At 45.0% G+C, this 16,299-nt stretch overlaps 1 protein-coding gene across 8 annotated transcripts in view; it reads left to right on the forward strand.

The window, feature by feature from the left end:
• The window catches only part of AHCYL2 (adenosylhomocysteinase like 2), a 164,357-nt gene that overhangs the window by 123,240 nt on the left and 24,818 nt on the right, over positions 1–16,299 (forward strand). For all 8 annotated transcript variants that reach the window (XM_077472934.1, XM_077472936.1, XM_077472935.1 and 5 more), the window contains exons 9-11: positions 6,978–7,041; positions 7,205–7,293; positions 7,401–7,471. In XM_077472934.1, coding sequence (XP_077329060.1) covers positions 6,978–7,041; positions 7,205–7,293; positions 7,401–7,471 — 224 coding nt within the window. The remainder of the gene's footprint in view (positions 1–6,977; positions 7,042–7,204; positions 7,294–7,400; positions 7,472–16,299) is intronic.

Consider the following 16,299-nt stretch of genomic DNA (forward strand, 5'->3'; position numbering starts at 1 on the left):
TTGTTAATTTGTATTTAATTGAGTTTACTGCCTGATTTGCAGTTTTATATTTGTACAAGAAAAGATGCGATTACAAACATTTCCACAGTAAAAAGACCCCTAATATTTAGCTTGGTAAACGTGTCATAAATGGGGTCCCTGTCATTACGTTGTGTGTGTGACGAAAAAGCAATAATGCTTCATGCAGGCACCGTTGATGTGCAGTTCACATAAATAAGTAGATCTAAGTTGAACCATTAAAGAAAATGACTCCGTTCTCAAATACGCAGTGCAAACTGAGCTGCATGATACCTAAATGGGCATTCGGTGTTTATATCAAATTTTTATTACCAAAGTAAATTGTAGAGGTAGGGAGATAATGCAGTTTCTTTATATAGTATAGTGTTTAATATAGGTCCTAACCAGATCTCCAAAATACTTATAAACGTCCTATGAGGCCTCATGCACACTGGATGTTTTTACAGCTGCTGTTTTTGGCTTCAGATGTTTGTTTTTGTTTTTTTTTAAACAGTCAAACTCTCCAGCCAGTTATCCTATGTGTCCATGTACATACAGGCTGTTATCCACTGGTTTTGGCTTTGAAAAAAATAATCTCAAAACTAGTGGGTTCTAGGAGGACTTTTTCAACTGTAAAAATGTTCTATCGTCAACACCGATAAACACGCAAAATCGCGGCTCACCAGCGTGGCAACATTTTTGATCTCATTGGGGGGAAAAAAAAGCTGAAAAACTCACTGCAAAGCTACTGTTGTTTTTAGACATGAAGCCTGTGTGTGTATGTGTATGTGTATGTGTATGTGTATGTGTATGTGTATGTGTATGTGTATGTGTATGTGTATGTGTATGTGTATGTGTATGTGTATTATATATATATATATATATATATATATATATATATATATATATATATATATATATATATATTGCCATGTAAGCTTCTTTTTTTTTTTTTTTTTGTACGTTTTCAGGACTGGTAATGATATCCCATAATAAAAGGCCCTGGGATTAGCATGTCCGCAAATAGTAACTGAACTATTTCTTCTTGCAGGCTACTTGTGTAAGCTGTTGAATTCCTGATATGCCTATCTCTTAAACTGTCATTAACTTGTATCCATTGTAAGACTCTTGTAAGTGCTAGCGCTGTCTTCTGCTGGCATGTGAATGGAATAAAATAATTAAAAACTGCCTGCTATAGGTTATGTAAGATTTTCATTTACACAGTGGGCAAATGGAAAAATGGCAAGAAGATAAGCTGTATTTTGTTTGTTCTGTGTCTGCTAATCGTATTGTAAAGTAATTATCACTAAAACTAGATTAATGAGTAACTGGTATTTAAAAAAAAAAAATTCTTTGGCATGGCAACCTTATTCATTTTTTTTTTCCCTTTTTTTTCCCTGCACTATGATCCTTTTGTTAAAAACATACAGATAATTTTTTCCTAAAGGACCACAACCACTAAAGCTGTTTCTTTAAAATGTATTTCATTAGATATAATAGCATATTCCATATAACACGCACGCTGGTGTGCATTGTGTAGAGTGAGAGGTGTTTAACACATGAGTTTATTTTTTTCCTTTTGTACTAGATTGAAACATCACAAAATGACAGTTCATGTACAACTGCAAACATGCTTTATTTTATACCTATGAACTGTGTACAGTTATCCGAATATAATTGGTGACACACATTTTAAACCTTTTGGGGTTTTCTGCTGAAACTGACATGAATAAGAGGGAGAAAATGTTAGCCAACACAAGATAACTCTGCTCACAACTAGTTTGTGTTTGCCAAGGTCCTCGGGAGAGTGGATGCATTTTCTTCAGCTCTGTTTTCTGTTAATTTGAAAGATTTTTCTCATGTCAACAGCTGTTGGTTGAAACCGGTTAGTTCTTTGAGAACTACAGGCAGATAGCTGCAAAGGTTGTCGGGACTTGTAGTTTCCCAATTCACAGAACACTGAATAGATGAAATGGCCAGGTAGGCGGAGTCCTGCACAGGCATGTCTCATTCAGATAATGGCAACGAGTGGGGGATGAGACCTGGTCCAATTGTAACCTGTTAAAATTAATATTCATGTTACCAAAGGGAACTTTTCCTTTTTAAGGGGGTACCTCTGAACTAACTTTCGTTTCCCCCCTCAATCCAACAGACGTGTTGTACTTTTCTAGAGGAATTGGGATCCCTCTTTGGATCTGTTATCAGATGTGGTTTCTGTGCCATCTCTGAAGAGACTTTCAAATTGTTTTCATTTGTTTTTTTCTCTGCAACTCTTATGCCCAAATTAAAGACATTTTCTCCTTATTGCAGCAGTCTACTTTAGTGCAGCTGAAGGCATTTTCTTAGTTTACAGGTCTTGGTAGTCTTACACTGAAGGCTTTTCTTTATGTAGTGACTTAATAACCTTTACAAACGATCATCCTTGACTGTTCCTTGTCAGACTAGCTGGTCAAATATCCTTTTTGAAGAGATCTCTCATTTACTGCAGTACAATACCTTGTTAAGGTACTGGACTTGCATATAAAGTATTGTTGTTCATGGAGTCCATGCTATTTTTCCCCGAAGTCTTCCTTTGCTCCCATTTGGTGTAGCCCCCTCATCTGCCTTATCATTGGGGGAATTCTCAGTTATGGCAGTTTATGGGCCAAATTGCAACTTTTATCTATGACTGAATGCAGAGGCTTTTAACAGCTCTAACACCTTCCCCTTCAGAATTGATGTCTTCACATACTTGTAGCTGTATCAGCCTTCTGCTGTTGAAACTCTGAAGAGTCTTGCAAATCCTTGCTGGTTTAGATTGTCCCTCAGAAGTTTCAGGCAGCTGCCATTGCGCAAAGAAAACCATTGCTGTTCTAATTGATGTGGCGAGTACCACCTTACAAATGGAAGATCAACCTGTAGCTTCCAGTTGCGCCAATACTAGTCTAGAATCCCAGAGAAACCTAAAAAAAAACCTTTCGGGTAAATGCCTTACTCGGATGTTCCTGGAGACTGGAAAAACACCTGATTAATCGCTTTTAATCTTTTACAGAACATCTGTTTTGAGGAAGCCTTTGAGAGGAGGGCTGTTTCAACTTTTGACCTGGTTATGTACCACTTAAAAAGCACTGACCATTCCTTTTTCAAAATCCTTATTTTCTCTAGTTGGCCCTGCATTGCAGCCAACCCTGGCCGTGATGTTAGGCTGTCAAACTTTAGAGGAATGAACTCGACTCTGGCTAAATCAATCTGTCTGGTCATACCCTTTATATGTAGAGAACTTCACGCTCATGGTGACTGCCCTACAATATTATCTAGATGGATTTGTTGATATGGCCTTTCTTTTTCTGAACGTTTTTAAATGTTGGTCTGTGGAACAGTAGTGTAAAAAGTATTTCCTGTGCATACCTTTTGAGGGTGTACATCTATCTGTTCAAAGTTGCTTTTGACCACCTTTGTAAGATGTCAGTTGGGGCTAAAGGTTATCATTAGCTGACAACCCCCCCCAAGAAGCCCAAGCCTCAAACTAGGAAAACTCCCTTTCTAAAGCCAGGATTTATCTGGTGGTCTCCTGGATGCGCCTGTAGCCAGAGTTTTGCTTACCCAAGAAAAACTTTAAATTGTCTGCTCCCAATCCAAGTCATTGTACTCTATAATTCTGCAAAAGAATGTATGTCTTTGTTTGCCTCTTTCATGTTCAGTTTTCTCAATTCCACCTAAGAACTCAATATTCTGTCATCTGGGGACAAGTTGGGTCAGCCTCTAGACAAACTGACTCGCCTAACTTTGGAGGATTCTAGCAAAGGATAACAGCCTAATTGGCTGGGAAGGATTCCTAGATCTCTTGCTCTAGTGCAAAGGACTTGGAAGGCAGGAGAAGCTTCTCTCACAAACATTCTGTAACTCCAGACAATATGGATTTCCCTACTTGGGTCCCAAGAGTGGATGGTCTCACAATCCGGTTTCAGTCAGACAATGCTATGGGAGTAGCGTACTTCAACCGTCTGGAAGAAAGCAGATGAGTTGCTGCAGCAAGAGGACTATAACAGATTTTGTCTTGGTAAGAACATGTTCCACCATTGTCAGCTGTTCATATCTTGGACATAGACAACTGGCAAGCAGACTAGCTCGGCCAACAGAGCTTGGTCCCCAACCTGAAAGTATTTTAGAACCTATGTCACGGGGGGTGGGTGATGCCAGATGTGGGCATCCTGGGCTTTAATGTTCAACAGACTGGAAAGGCTTGTCTCCAGGTGCAGAGCTCTCTGGTGGAAACTATGGATGCTCAGTGAGATCAGTACAACCTGATCTATTCTTTTCCTCCTGTCCATGTCTACTCTGTAGGCTTGAGATTAGGGGTATTCCAGGGATACTCCATAGCTCTGAACTGGCCCAGATAAAAGTGCTCTGTGGGCTCAACCAAATCTAATAGCCCAAGAAGTAAGTACCTCCTTTTTTTTTTTTTTTTTTTTCTTCAGCTGCTGGCTTTAAAAGTAAGGTTGAAGCCCTTTTTTGAGCAAGGGGGCCTTCGACTGTTATTCCCATGCTATAAAAAAGCTAGGAAGTCTATCAAAAAAAGTCTACCATCATACTTGAAAAGCAAACTTAGCGTGATGCAAGGTGTGTAGTTTTCGCTCCAGGGAATACTGTCTGATAAACCTTTTTTGCAATCTGTTCTGGATCAGTACTTCACTCCAAGTACCCTCGAGGAGCAACTCTCAACCTTTTGATCTTATTCCAAAGGCGACTAGCCTCCCATTTGGTTAAGACTTTTGCACATGCTCCTTTGCAACCCCCTGTGACGCAATAGGATTTTCTCTTTTGTCAGCATGGGGGCAAGTGAATATACAAATCGTACAGTAATGGCGGTGAGTGCGATTTTAGAGTGGTGGTGGATGGTTCGGTGGAATAAGATATGTCTCAAATCAGTTTAAAATCGGGTGCATTGAGATGTACATTATCTCACAAAAGTGAGTACCACCCTCACATTTTTGTAAATATTTTATTCTTTTCATGTGACAACACCGAAGAATTGACACGTTACAATGTAAGGTAGTGAGTGTACAGCTTGTATAACAGTGTAAATTTTCTGTCCCCTCAAAAAAGCCACACAGCCATTAATATCTAAACCGCTGGCAACAAGTACACCCCTAAGTGAAAATATCCAAATTTGGTACAAAGTGTCAATATTGTGTGTGGCCACCATTATTTTTTAGCACTGCCTTAACCCTCTTGGGGATGGAGTTTGCCAGAGCTTCACAGGTTGCCACTGGAGTCCTCTGTCCCCAGCTTGTTATTGCCAATGACTACATGGAGTTGGTGAATATTAGAGGTCTTGCACCACCTTCCATTTGATGATGCCCCACAGATGCTCAATAGGGTTTATGTCTGAAAACCTGCTTGGCCAGTCCATCACCTTTAACCGCAACTTCTTTAGCAATACAGGGGTTGTCTTGGAGGTGTGTTTTGGGTCTTTATGTTGGCATACTGACCTGCGGCCCAGTCTCTGAAGGGAGGAGATCATGCTATGCTTCAGTATGTAACAGTACATGTTGGCATTCATGGTTCCCTCAATGAACTGTAGCTCCCCAGCGCCGGCAGTACTCGTGCAGCCCCAGACCATGACGCACAATCATGCTTGACTGTAGGAAAGATGCACTTGTCTTTGTACTCGCCTGGTTGCCGCCACGTGCGCTTGACACCACCTGAACCAAATAAGTTTTTATCTTGGTCTCATCACACCACAGGATAAAGTTCCCAGTAATACAATGTCCTTAGTCTGCTTGTCTTCAGCAAACTGCGGGCATTCTTGTGTATCATCTTTAGAAAAGGCTTCCTTCTGGGATGATCACCAAGCAAAGCAATTTGATGCGTTGTGTGGTCCGAGCACTGACGAGCTGAACCCCCCCCCCCCCCAACCATCACCGCTTCAACCTCTGCAGCAATGCTGATGAGCACGTGCACTTCTTTGGTTGACCATGGCGAAGTCTGTTCTGAGTGAAACCTGTTCTGTTAAACTGCAGTATGATCTTGGCCACCATGCTGCCACTCAGTTTCATGGTCTTGGCAAACGTGTATATCTTTTATGCAGCGCAACAATTCTTTTTATTCAGATCCTCAGAGTTCTATGCAATGAGATGCCATGTTGAACTTGTAATGACCAGTATGAGAGTGAGAGCGATGACACCAAATTTAACACGCCTTCTACCCATTCACACCTGAGACCTTGCAACACCGAGTCACATGACATCGGGGAAGGAAAATGGCTAATTGGGCCCAGTTTGGACATTTTCACTTAGGGTCGTACTCACACTTGTTACCAGTGGTTTAGCCATTAATGGCTGTTTTGAGGGGACAGCAACACTTAGGGCCGGTTCACACAGCGAGGCGATGCGAGGCGACACGGCTCGCCTCGCTCCCGCAAGTCGCCCCCGTTCTGTACAATGGAACCGTTCTGAGAGGAGCGACTCGAGTCGCTCCGACTCAGAAAAAAGGTTCCTGTACTACTTTCGGGCGACTTCGGGGGCGACTTGCATTGACTTCTATACAGAAGTCCTCTGCAAGTCGCCGCTGAGGTCCCCGCAGGTCGCGGCGAGGCAAGTCGGAGACGCCTCGCCACGCCTCGCTGTGTGAACCGGCCCTTATACAAACTGTACACTCGCTACTTTACATTGTAGCAAAGTGTAATTTCTTCAGTGTTGCATGAAAAGATATAAAAAAATATAAAGAGGGGTGTGCTCATGTTTGTGAGATACTGTCTATAAATAAGTCTTGCAAAGCTGACAACTTTGTGTGATGTGTTTTTGATTTATACATTGTTTCTACACACATGGTTGTGGATGCTGTATTCTGCTTTTTATAATGTTGTGGGTCTTTTTTTTTTTTCCCTATGATCCTTTAGTAATCATTTTGTGGACCTTATATCAGTCATTTTGTATATGTAGACTTTCTTATGCGTGAATGACATGAAGAAAAATGTATTGTTAAATTTGCTTTTGCAGTCTTAAACGAACAACAGACATGATGTTTGGAGGGAAGCAGGTGGTGGTGTGTGGATATGGCGAGGTGAGTGTCACTTTTACACTGTATTTTAGTAAAGCAGCTGTGTATGAGCAGAGGATACATGCATATATAATAATCTGCTTTACAATGCAGCATGTTAACCAATAACCTAATCATTTCACTTAATGTTATTTTGGTTACCTGGTGATATTTTTGTCCTTTTTAGGTGGGTAAGGGATGTTGTGCAGCCCTTAAGGCTATGGGCTCCATTGTCTATGTGACAGAAATTGATCCGATCTGTGCTCTTCAAGCCTGGTAAGCAATGTGTGTCCTTGTTTTCAGCATAATTATGGGGGGGCTATAATATTGTACGATATTGGGTCATGCAGTATAAGCATAGCTGTTCAAATCTTGTTTCCTAGTATGGATGGCTTCAGGCTTGTGAAGCTGAATGAGGTCATCAGACAGGTGGACATTGTCATCACTTGCACAGGTAACTTATATTTTTATTGAATAACAATCTTCTGTTTAACCATTCAAAATTTTTGCTAAAAGAAAAAAAAATGGTGCAAGATAATTGCCAATAACAAGCTGGGGTCAATTAAGAATAAAGTCTAAGATAAACTGAACAAGTGTTAGTCAGTTTTCAGAGTTAATGTCCTTAAAACACTTGTGGCAGCCCCCGAGAGAAGTTTTCCGGAACAAAGGAACAGCAAGGTCAAACTAAGTGTAGCAGTAAAGTCAAAGGGTAATTTATTCAAAAACAGCCAAATGGCTACTCGCATAAAATTGAAAATAAGAGCATTGTGAGAAGTTTTTAGTCACTGTAGGTGCCCCCGTGGTGTATCTCTGTAAGTTTGCCATGGCATCGACAGGATAGATGTTTCAGCTGACCAGATCTCTGCCTCGCGGTGTGTCGAACCAGACTGGAATGCACTCGGAGCTGGACCGGATGCGACATAAAGACGTGTTAGGTGCTCTGATCAGATTCATCCTTTCTCATAGAATCTGTGATCCGAGAACCTGACATGTCTTGACGTCGCATTCGGTTCAGCTCTAAGTGCGTTCCCTGCTGGTTCTACACACTTCGAAGCAGAGATCTGGCCAGCTGAGACGTCTACCCTGCCAATGCCATGGCGAACCCACAGCGATGCACCTACAGTGGCTAAAGACTTTTCTCACAATGTGCTTTCAATTTCAATGTGAGTAGCCATTTGGCTGTTTTTAAATAAGTTCCCCTTTGACTTTACTGCTACTTAGCTTGGCATACCTTGCTGTTCCTTTGAGCATTCATTTTTGCACCTAACCAGCACAATCTTTAACCACTTCAAAACCGCAGTACGTCTATTGACGGCCTGGGGTTTCGGTGGTTATATCTAAATGATGCCTGAGTCCACAGACATCATTTAGATATTGCCGTTTTCAGCCGGCGATTCCCTACACCATAAGAACGATCATAGCGGCTGTTCCGCCGCTTGATCGTTCTTACGGGCGGCGGGAGGGGACGCCCCCCCCCTCCCGCCGCCCTCCGGTGCTTCTACCGACTCACCGTTTCCATCGGTGAGTCGGTCACAGGATCCGCCGGCCCCAGGATGTGATCATAGAGATTTCCGGTGGACTAGATTGTCCCCGGAGTCTCTATGATCGTTCGGAGGCCGGGCGCGATGTTATGACGTCACGCCCGGCCTCGTTATTCAAATTAACGGCGCCAATCTGGCTAGGAAGCCAGGATCGTTTTTTTTTTTTGTTTGTTTTTATTCTGCCCAGCCTAGAGGTGAGATATGGGGTCTTATTGACCCTATATTTCACTGTAAATAGGTCCGATCGTGCCATATTCCTATTACAAGGGATGTTTACATTCCTTGTAATAGGAATAAAAGTCATCAATTTTTTTTTTTTTTTTTTTAAGTGTAAAACTAAAAAAATAAAATTAACAATAAAAAAGAAAAAAAATATTTTTTAAGCGCCCCTGTCCCCGTGAGCTCGCACACAGAAGCGAACGCATACGTAAGTCCCGCCCACATATGAAAACGGTGTTCAAACCACACATGTGAGGTATCGCCGCGAACGTTGGAGCGAGAGCAATAATTCTAGCCCTAGACCTCCTCTGTAACCCAAAACATGTAACCAGTAAAAAATTTTAAAGCGTCGCCTATGGGGATTTTTAAATACCAAAGTTTGGCGCCATTCCACGAGCGCGTGCAATTTTGAAGCGTGACATGTTGGGTATCTATTTACTCGGCGTATCCTCCTCTTTCACATTATGCAAAAAAATTGGGCTAACTTTACTGATTTGTTTTTTTTTTAGCATGAAACTGTTTTTTTTTCTGAAAAAAACGCGTTCGAAAAATTGCTGCGCAAATACCGTGCGAGATAAAAAGTTGCAATGACCGCCATTGTATTCTCTAGGGTCTTTGCTAAAAAAACATATATAATTTTTGGGGGTTCTATGTAATTTTCTAGCAAAAAAATTAGGAATTTTACATGTAGGAGAGAAATGTCAGAATTGGCCTGGGCAGGAAGTGGTTAACCACTTCCTGCTCAAGGATGTCAAATGACGTCCTGGACTGAGTGGCAATATCTGATGCCTGAAGTTGGGGTTTTGAAAAAATTCTTGTGCAAATACCATGTGACACAAAATTGCAAGAACCGCTATTTTATTCCCTAGCGTCCCTGAGAGATGTTAAAGGCTGTAAAGCCTAAACATTATTTTTCTATCGTTCATTGACGGACACAGCAACTCTTCTTGACCTTAGGGTTATATCACCCCTTTAGGAGAGGACTAGGCAGAAAGTTAAAAATGGCAACACTTGCACAGTACCGCCCAAGGGGAGGTCCTGCTGACTATAACCCTCTTACACTGCATCCAGCAGCTCCGTTTTTTTTTTTTGCCTAGTGTAGGAGGACCTGGCTCTCGGTGGGCCCTTTGGTCCTGGGAATTTTTTCTGCATATTTGTTTACTGTGATCTACAATCAACAGCCAGGCTGGGTGACAGGTTGAATAATTTAGATCCTGGTAGAGACTGGCATGGGCAGGCCCTAGCTACGCGCTGGGTCGGTCACGACATGCCCCATCTAATCCAGGGGCGGCCGGTGAGCTATATGCTCCGGGGCACACAAATGACCGGACTACTGCTGTCTGTGTCAGTGTGTCGTGGCCAGCAGCCACCCCGTACTGCTCGGGCGATGGGTCTGTCTGTGGAATGCGTCTAGCAGTCCCTGCAGGAGGGATAAGTATGATTCCACCTCGGCAGGATGGAGCAGCTGTGAATTCCCTGGGAGGTCGACTAAGGGGTCTTTCACTCTCCCTTTCTTTTCTCCCTGTTCCTTTCCTCCTCCCCATGCTATGGGCCTCTGTTTGACTTGGCACATGGGAGTGCGGTGCACATACCTGGCGGGGGGGGGAGGACTCTGGGTGTTGGGAGTCTGCTCGTCCTATTCCCTGTTTCTGGGCCACGGGGTGTGTTGGTGCTGTGTGAGACATGTGAGGTGGCCGCCTCGCGTGCCATGGCCATTTTTTTTTGTGGCCACAGCCAGTTTTTTGCCTTTCAACCATTTTCTAGTAGTTTGGCGGCCATTTTCTTGGTGCCCTCAGATGTGTTTGCCTCCGGCAGCCATTTTCTAGTAGCCTCAAGTAGTTTTGCCTCTAGCGATGGGTTTCCTTCTAGAACAGTGCGCTTCCACACACACCTCGTGGATGGCACGGGAGAGTGGACAGCAACAGCACAGCGTAGTACCTGGGTCAGGGTGGTGAGTCCTGCAGGGGTTCCCTCAGTCTGTGGCAGCTATCAGGGTGGACATTGTGTGCGACTTGCCTTAGGTCCCTAAGTGGTGACAGGCAAGTGTGGGTCTTCCCCAGACATCCCTGTTATTACATCTGGTTCCCCTGCACCTGCGGTGCGTATGGATGCTCTGTCGGGGGTCCTGGAGGCCCTTGTTGCCAGGGTGGAAGTGGTATAGGGGGGTAAAAAAAGCCCCCTTCCCCGTCTTCTGGTTAAAGCTGATTCAGACTTAGGCCCCACTGTGACAGGTGGCCCCTGTTCTGATGTATCAGAGGATGTGGACCAGGACCGTTCAGACAGTGAGTATGACTTGATGGTCCGGGTCAGTGCAGGAGAAGGCGCTTGTAGGAGCACTTATTACAGCAGTGCGGGATACCCTAAAAATTGAGGATTCGTCAGGGGGCATCTACAGAGGTGTTCATCCCTTTCAGGTCCCACAAGCCGGCCCGTACAGCTAAGGTGTTCCCTTACCCAACTTATTTTGCTAAGTTTATCTACAAGAGTGAGGAAAACCGCAGCTGGCCTTTTCAGTTGTTTCATGGCGGTGCGTTACCCCTTTGAGGAGAGTCTCCTGAAAAAAATGAATATCTCCGATTGTTGACCCCCCGGTATCCAGGTTAAATAAGGTAACCAGGATTCCAGTGGAAGGGACTCCAGCTTTCAAGGACCCTGCCAACAGAAGGGCCAAGGCGGTTGCTCGGTCCATGTTTACCTTGGAGGTCAGCATTGCGGCCAGAATTAGCCACGACCCTGGTGTCACAGATGCTTACGGAATGGGCTAAATTGAATTGGAGAAGCAACAGGCTTCCCTGGTCTGTATGGAGCTGGTGGACCAATTGGTGCAGGGCCTCAAGTATGTCTGTGATGTGGCCTTAGATACGGCCCCCTTGTTCTCTATCAGCATCAGCAGTAGAGCTACGTCGCCTGATTTGGCTGAAATGCTGATCTGCGGACCAGACATCTAAGAAAGCACTGGCGGACTTGCACTTCCAGGGAGAGAGGCTATTTGGAGCCTCACTGGATGACATTGAGGATGTTACTGGGGATAAGATAATGTTACTCCCTCAGTCCAGAAAAGGTAAGGAGCCACGTTTGTAGGCAAGGGCCCTCCTTTTCCACTGAGAAGCGTTTTTTTTGTCTGCCCGGGTAGGCAAGTAAGCATTCCCAGTCTGACAAGGTGCCTGCTGAGAGACTAAATTGTCCCTGGTTTTGCAAGCCTGCGAGCACATCTGTTACCGCATGAAGGTTTGACCCCACCTGACTCTTGGGTGGGGGGTCGTCTTTGGGAGTTTGCAGCACGGTGGACCTCCCTACTTTCCGACCAGTGGGTCCTCGAACTTTTTCATCAAGATAAGTCCGTTTGGCGGATTTTTTTTTTTTTTTTTTTTTACCCCTTCAACCTTCATCTTCTGGCTCATCAGGAGGCCCTATTTGCGGCAGTACAGGACCTGCTGCTGCGCAGGATGATAGTACCTGTACCAACGCCAGAAAGGGTTCAGGGTTTCTACTCCAATCTGTTTTTAGTCCCAAAGAAGGAAGGGGTCCGTCCGGTCCTGGACCTCAAGGCCCTCAACAGCTTTGTGAAAGTACAAAGGTTCAGGATGGAATCGGTTCGCTCAGTGGTCGCTGCACTCCATCAGGGGGCATCCCTGGACATCAAGGATGCATACTTGCATCTCCCCATATGCTTCAAGCATCAGAAGTTTCTGCAATTTGCGGTCGAGGACAAGCACTACTAATTTGTAGCGCTCCATTTTGGCCTGGCATTGGCACTGAAGGTCTTCACCAAGGTGCTAGCCCCAATTTTGGCTTTGCTAAGGCAGCGAGGGATCGCAATCGTGGGTTATCTGGATGATCTGAGGGCAGAATTCACCTCAGAATTAAGGGAGGATGTGGCAATCGCCTTGCCAACTCCTTGGGAGTTAGGTACTGAACCTCCAGAATTCGGTGTTGGTGCTGATGATGCCTGAAGTACCCGGGTCTGCTTCTGGACTCCTCGGAGGTGAGTCTTTCTTCCTTCGGACAAGCTGCAAACTCTTCAAGCTGCGGTGAAGTTGTTGGTGTCCCACAGGTGGTCGTTGCTGCGTTTTTTGCATGCGAGTCCTGGGTCTCATGGTAGTCATGGTAGTCGCTTTCGAGGCGTTACCGTATGCTCAATTCCACACTCGAGTTTTGCAAAAGGTGATCCTGTCTAGATCCATTTGTCCCTGGATTGTCAAATGCTGTGGTCGAGGAAGGAATGACTTCACCTCGGTCTGGGAAGTCGTTCCTTCCTCTTCATTGGACAGTGATCACAACGGATGCCAGCCTGACTGGTTGGGGTGGAGTTTGGGTCGTACAGTCAGCCCAGGGTCAGTGGACCCAGAAAGAATCCCGCCTACCAATCAACATGCTGGAACTCCGGGCAATCAGGCGGTACAGGGGCAGTCACAGAGGCTGCAGGAGCGTCCGGTTAGGATCCAGTCGGACAACGACCTGATGTTGACGTATATCAACCATCAAGGTGGAACAAGGAGCTTGGCTGCAGGACTGGAGGTCCCTCACATCCTGCGGTGAGCAGAGCGGTGCGTGCCGGCTCTGTCGGCCATGTAAGTTCCGGCCATTAAAAACTGGACTGCAGACTACCCAAGTTGTCAGATGCTGGACCAAGGGGAATGGTCGCTACATCCGGATGCATTTCGGCTCATTTGCTAAGGGACTGAAGTCTATAGGACTTTGAAAACATTAGGGAGATTCCCTTATTGACACTCGCTCAGAAAGTAGTCTTTCTAGTGGCTATTACATCTGCCAGTAGGGTTTGAGTTGGTGGCCTTGTCTTGCAAGTCTCCCTACTTGATCCTCCACGGATAAGGCGGTCCTGCATCCGCAGCATTTGTTTCTTTCAAAGGTTGTTTCAGCCTTTTATCTAAATGAGGGCATTGTGCTTCCGTCCTTATGTCCTCTGCTGTCACACCCCAAAGAGGTGGCTTTGTATTCCTTGGTCGTTGTCCGGGCTCTGCGGGTGCATCTGCTATGGCTCCTTTTTGGAGGTCGGACTTGCTGTTTGTATCGGTGGCTGGTCTGAAGAAGGGACTGGCGGTCTCATCGGCCACCATCTCTCGGTGGATCAGACAGATTATAGTTCAGGCTTATGCCATCAGGGGACGGGCACCTCCCTTTCCTGTCACTGCATATTCTACCAGGGCAATTGGTGCCTCTTTGGGTTTCCGACATCAAGCGCCTGTTTCCCAGTTGTGTAAGACCTGGTCGTCCATTAACACTTTCACTAAATTTTACAAGGTTGATGTGAGCGCATCTTCGGCTGCTTGCTTCGGACATAAGATTTTGCAGGCAGCTGTTTAATGTTGCGACTCCTCCGTTGAGGAGCTCCGGTTATGGGTGGAGTTGTTTGCTGTTCCTACCCCTCGTTTCTTTGACACTGCTTGGGGACGTCCCTAAGGTCAAGAAGAGCTGCTGTGTCAATGAACGAAAGAGAAAATAGGATTTTTGAACTCTCCTTAAAATCCTTTTCTCTGAAGTTCATTGACAGACACAGCACCCATCCCTCCTATTTGTACTGCTTTTGACAATTTGAGCTGCTGGATGCAGTGTGAGGGGTTATAGCCAGTAGGACCACCCCCTGGGCAGTACTGTGCAAGTGATGCTGTTAACACTTTCTGCCTAGTCCTCTCCTAAAGGGGTGATATAACCCTAAGGTCAAGAGCTGCTGTCTGTCAATGAACTTCAGAGAAAAGGATTTTACGGTGAGTATAAAAATCCTATTTTTACCTTGCATTCCTTTAACCAATTGCTGCCCGCTCCCACCGTCAAGTAACGGCTGAGCGGTGCAGCTCTCGTTCTTGGTGAACATCATTTGACTGCTTCCCTGAACAACCGCTCTCGCACGTCAGCTGCGCCCATGTTGCTAGGACACGCCGCAACCCTGATCTTTGTAAAGAGCCACAGCTCTTTAACCATTTGATCGGCTATATCCAATCACAGCCAGTCGCATGTAAACGTGGAGATGACGGTAATCAGCGCTCCTCGCCTCATTCTGTCAGGAGAGCCGATCAGCGGCATCTTCTCACAGGGGATAGCTAGGTATGTAATTGGGGCACTGATCATCGGTGCCCTGGTTACAATTAAGTGCCCATCAGTGGCAACAATGATTGCCCACCAGTACAGGCTATCGCTGCTGCCAGTCTGTGCCCGCCAGTGCTGCCCATCTCTGCATCAGTGAAGGAGAAAAATTACAAATTTACTGACTTGTTAAAAAAAAAATGTTGGTCTTTTTTTTTTCCCCCAAAAATAAACCCAGGAGTGATTAAATGCCACAAAAAGAAAGCTATTTGTGTGAATAAAATAACAATTTCTCATGTTTACAGTGTAGCAATTGTCCTTCAGAGTGACAGTGCTGAAATCTGAAAAATGGCCTGGGCAGGAGGGGGGGGGGGGTGTAGGTGCCCTTTATCAAGGTGGTTAAGCATCAGAATCACTCTTTATTTTTTCCCCTAATACCTTTAAAATTGCTTTAAGGTGGTTAGTGCGCCTCCCTTTCCTGTCACAGCACATTCTACCAGGGCAATTGGTTTTTTCTGATTAACCTAGTCGTATCCCCTGAAGGACCAGAGACTTCTGGGTAATCTGAGCCAGGTTAGAGCACAATCTGAGCGGGGTTAGAGTGCCTCCATCCATCCCACACAGTGGCAATAAACGTGACCGATCCCCCTCCCCTGGAGCCTCCTAGTTTGGAGCAGGAATGGGTTGAGAATTGGGAAGAGCTAAAAGTTCAGGATTCTGTGAAGGGTCTGGCAGATGAGTCTGCTTCCGAGCAATCTGGACAAAAAGATATCCAGTTGATCGGTCGCAAAGGTTTTCATCCTGACTCTGACCGAGATGGTTCGTTCTGACTTTAAGTTGCCTCTTAAAGTAGAGGTGACTGAGCCCCCTGGTCCTCTTGGGATCCCCAAGGGTTCTCCAGGCCGCAAAGGCTTTCCCCCTACACCCCCTGCTGGAACAGGTGGTATATGCTGATTGGGAACATTCTGACAGGATTTTGTTCCTCCTGAAGAGGTTTTCCTTTTTTATCTTATGGATGAAAAGTTCATTAAAGGGAGCATGCCAGCAGTCTTGACTTTTCCAGGTAGGATAACGCACAGGGCTTGAAAGACCATGTTGACAAAAAATTGGAGTCATTATTAAAGCCTTCCTTTTCTTTAACCAGTTTAGCTATTCAGCCAACTGTTGCAGCAATTGGTATCTGCCAGTTTGTAAAGTATCAGGTCAAACATATTTTTTGAGCACTGTGTTTTGCTGTTTTAAAAGAGTTCAATACAGCAGGTTTCTTGTTTGGCTCTTGTCTGTACATGTGCACAGACTTTTGTGACTTAAGAACTGGTCTGTTGAGCTTCCTTGTGAAAAGTTATTGGCAGGTTTTCCTTTTCGTAGGGAACGTCTTATTGGTGATCATTTGGACGAATATATATCCAAAGATTTCCGGAGGGAAGAGTTCACTGCTTCCTGTCAAAAGCACCAGGTGTCCCTCGGTTTAAATTTCAGA

Source organism: Lithobates pipiens, unplaced genomic scaffold (assembly GCF_037356315.1).
Source record: "Lithobates pipiens isolate NorthernLeopardFrog02 unplaced genomic scaffold, aLitPip1_a1.2 Scaffold_8, whole genome shotgun sequence".
Taxonomy (NCBI): Eukaryota; Metazoa; Chordata; class Amphibia; order Anura; family Ranidae; genus Lithobates; species Lithobates pipiens.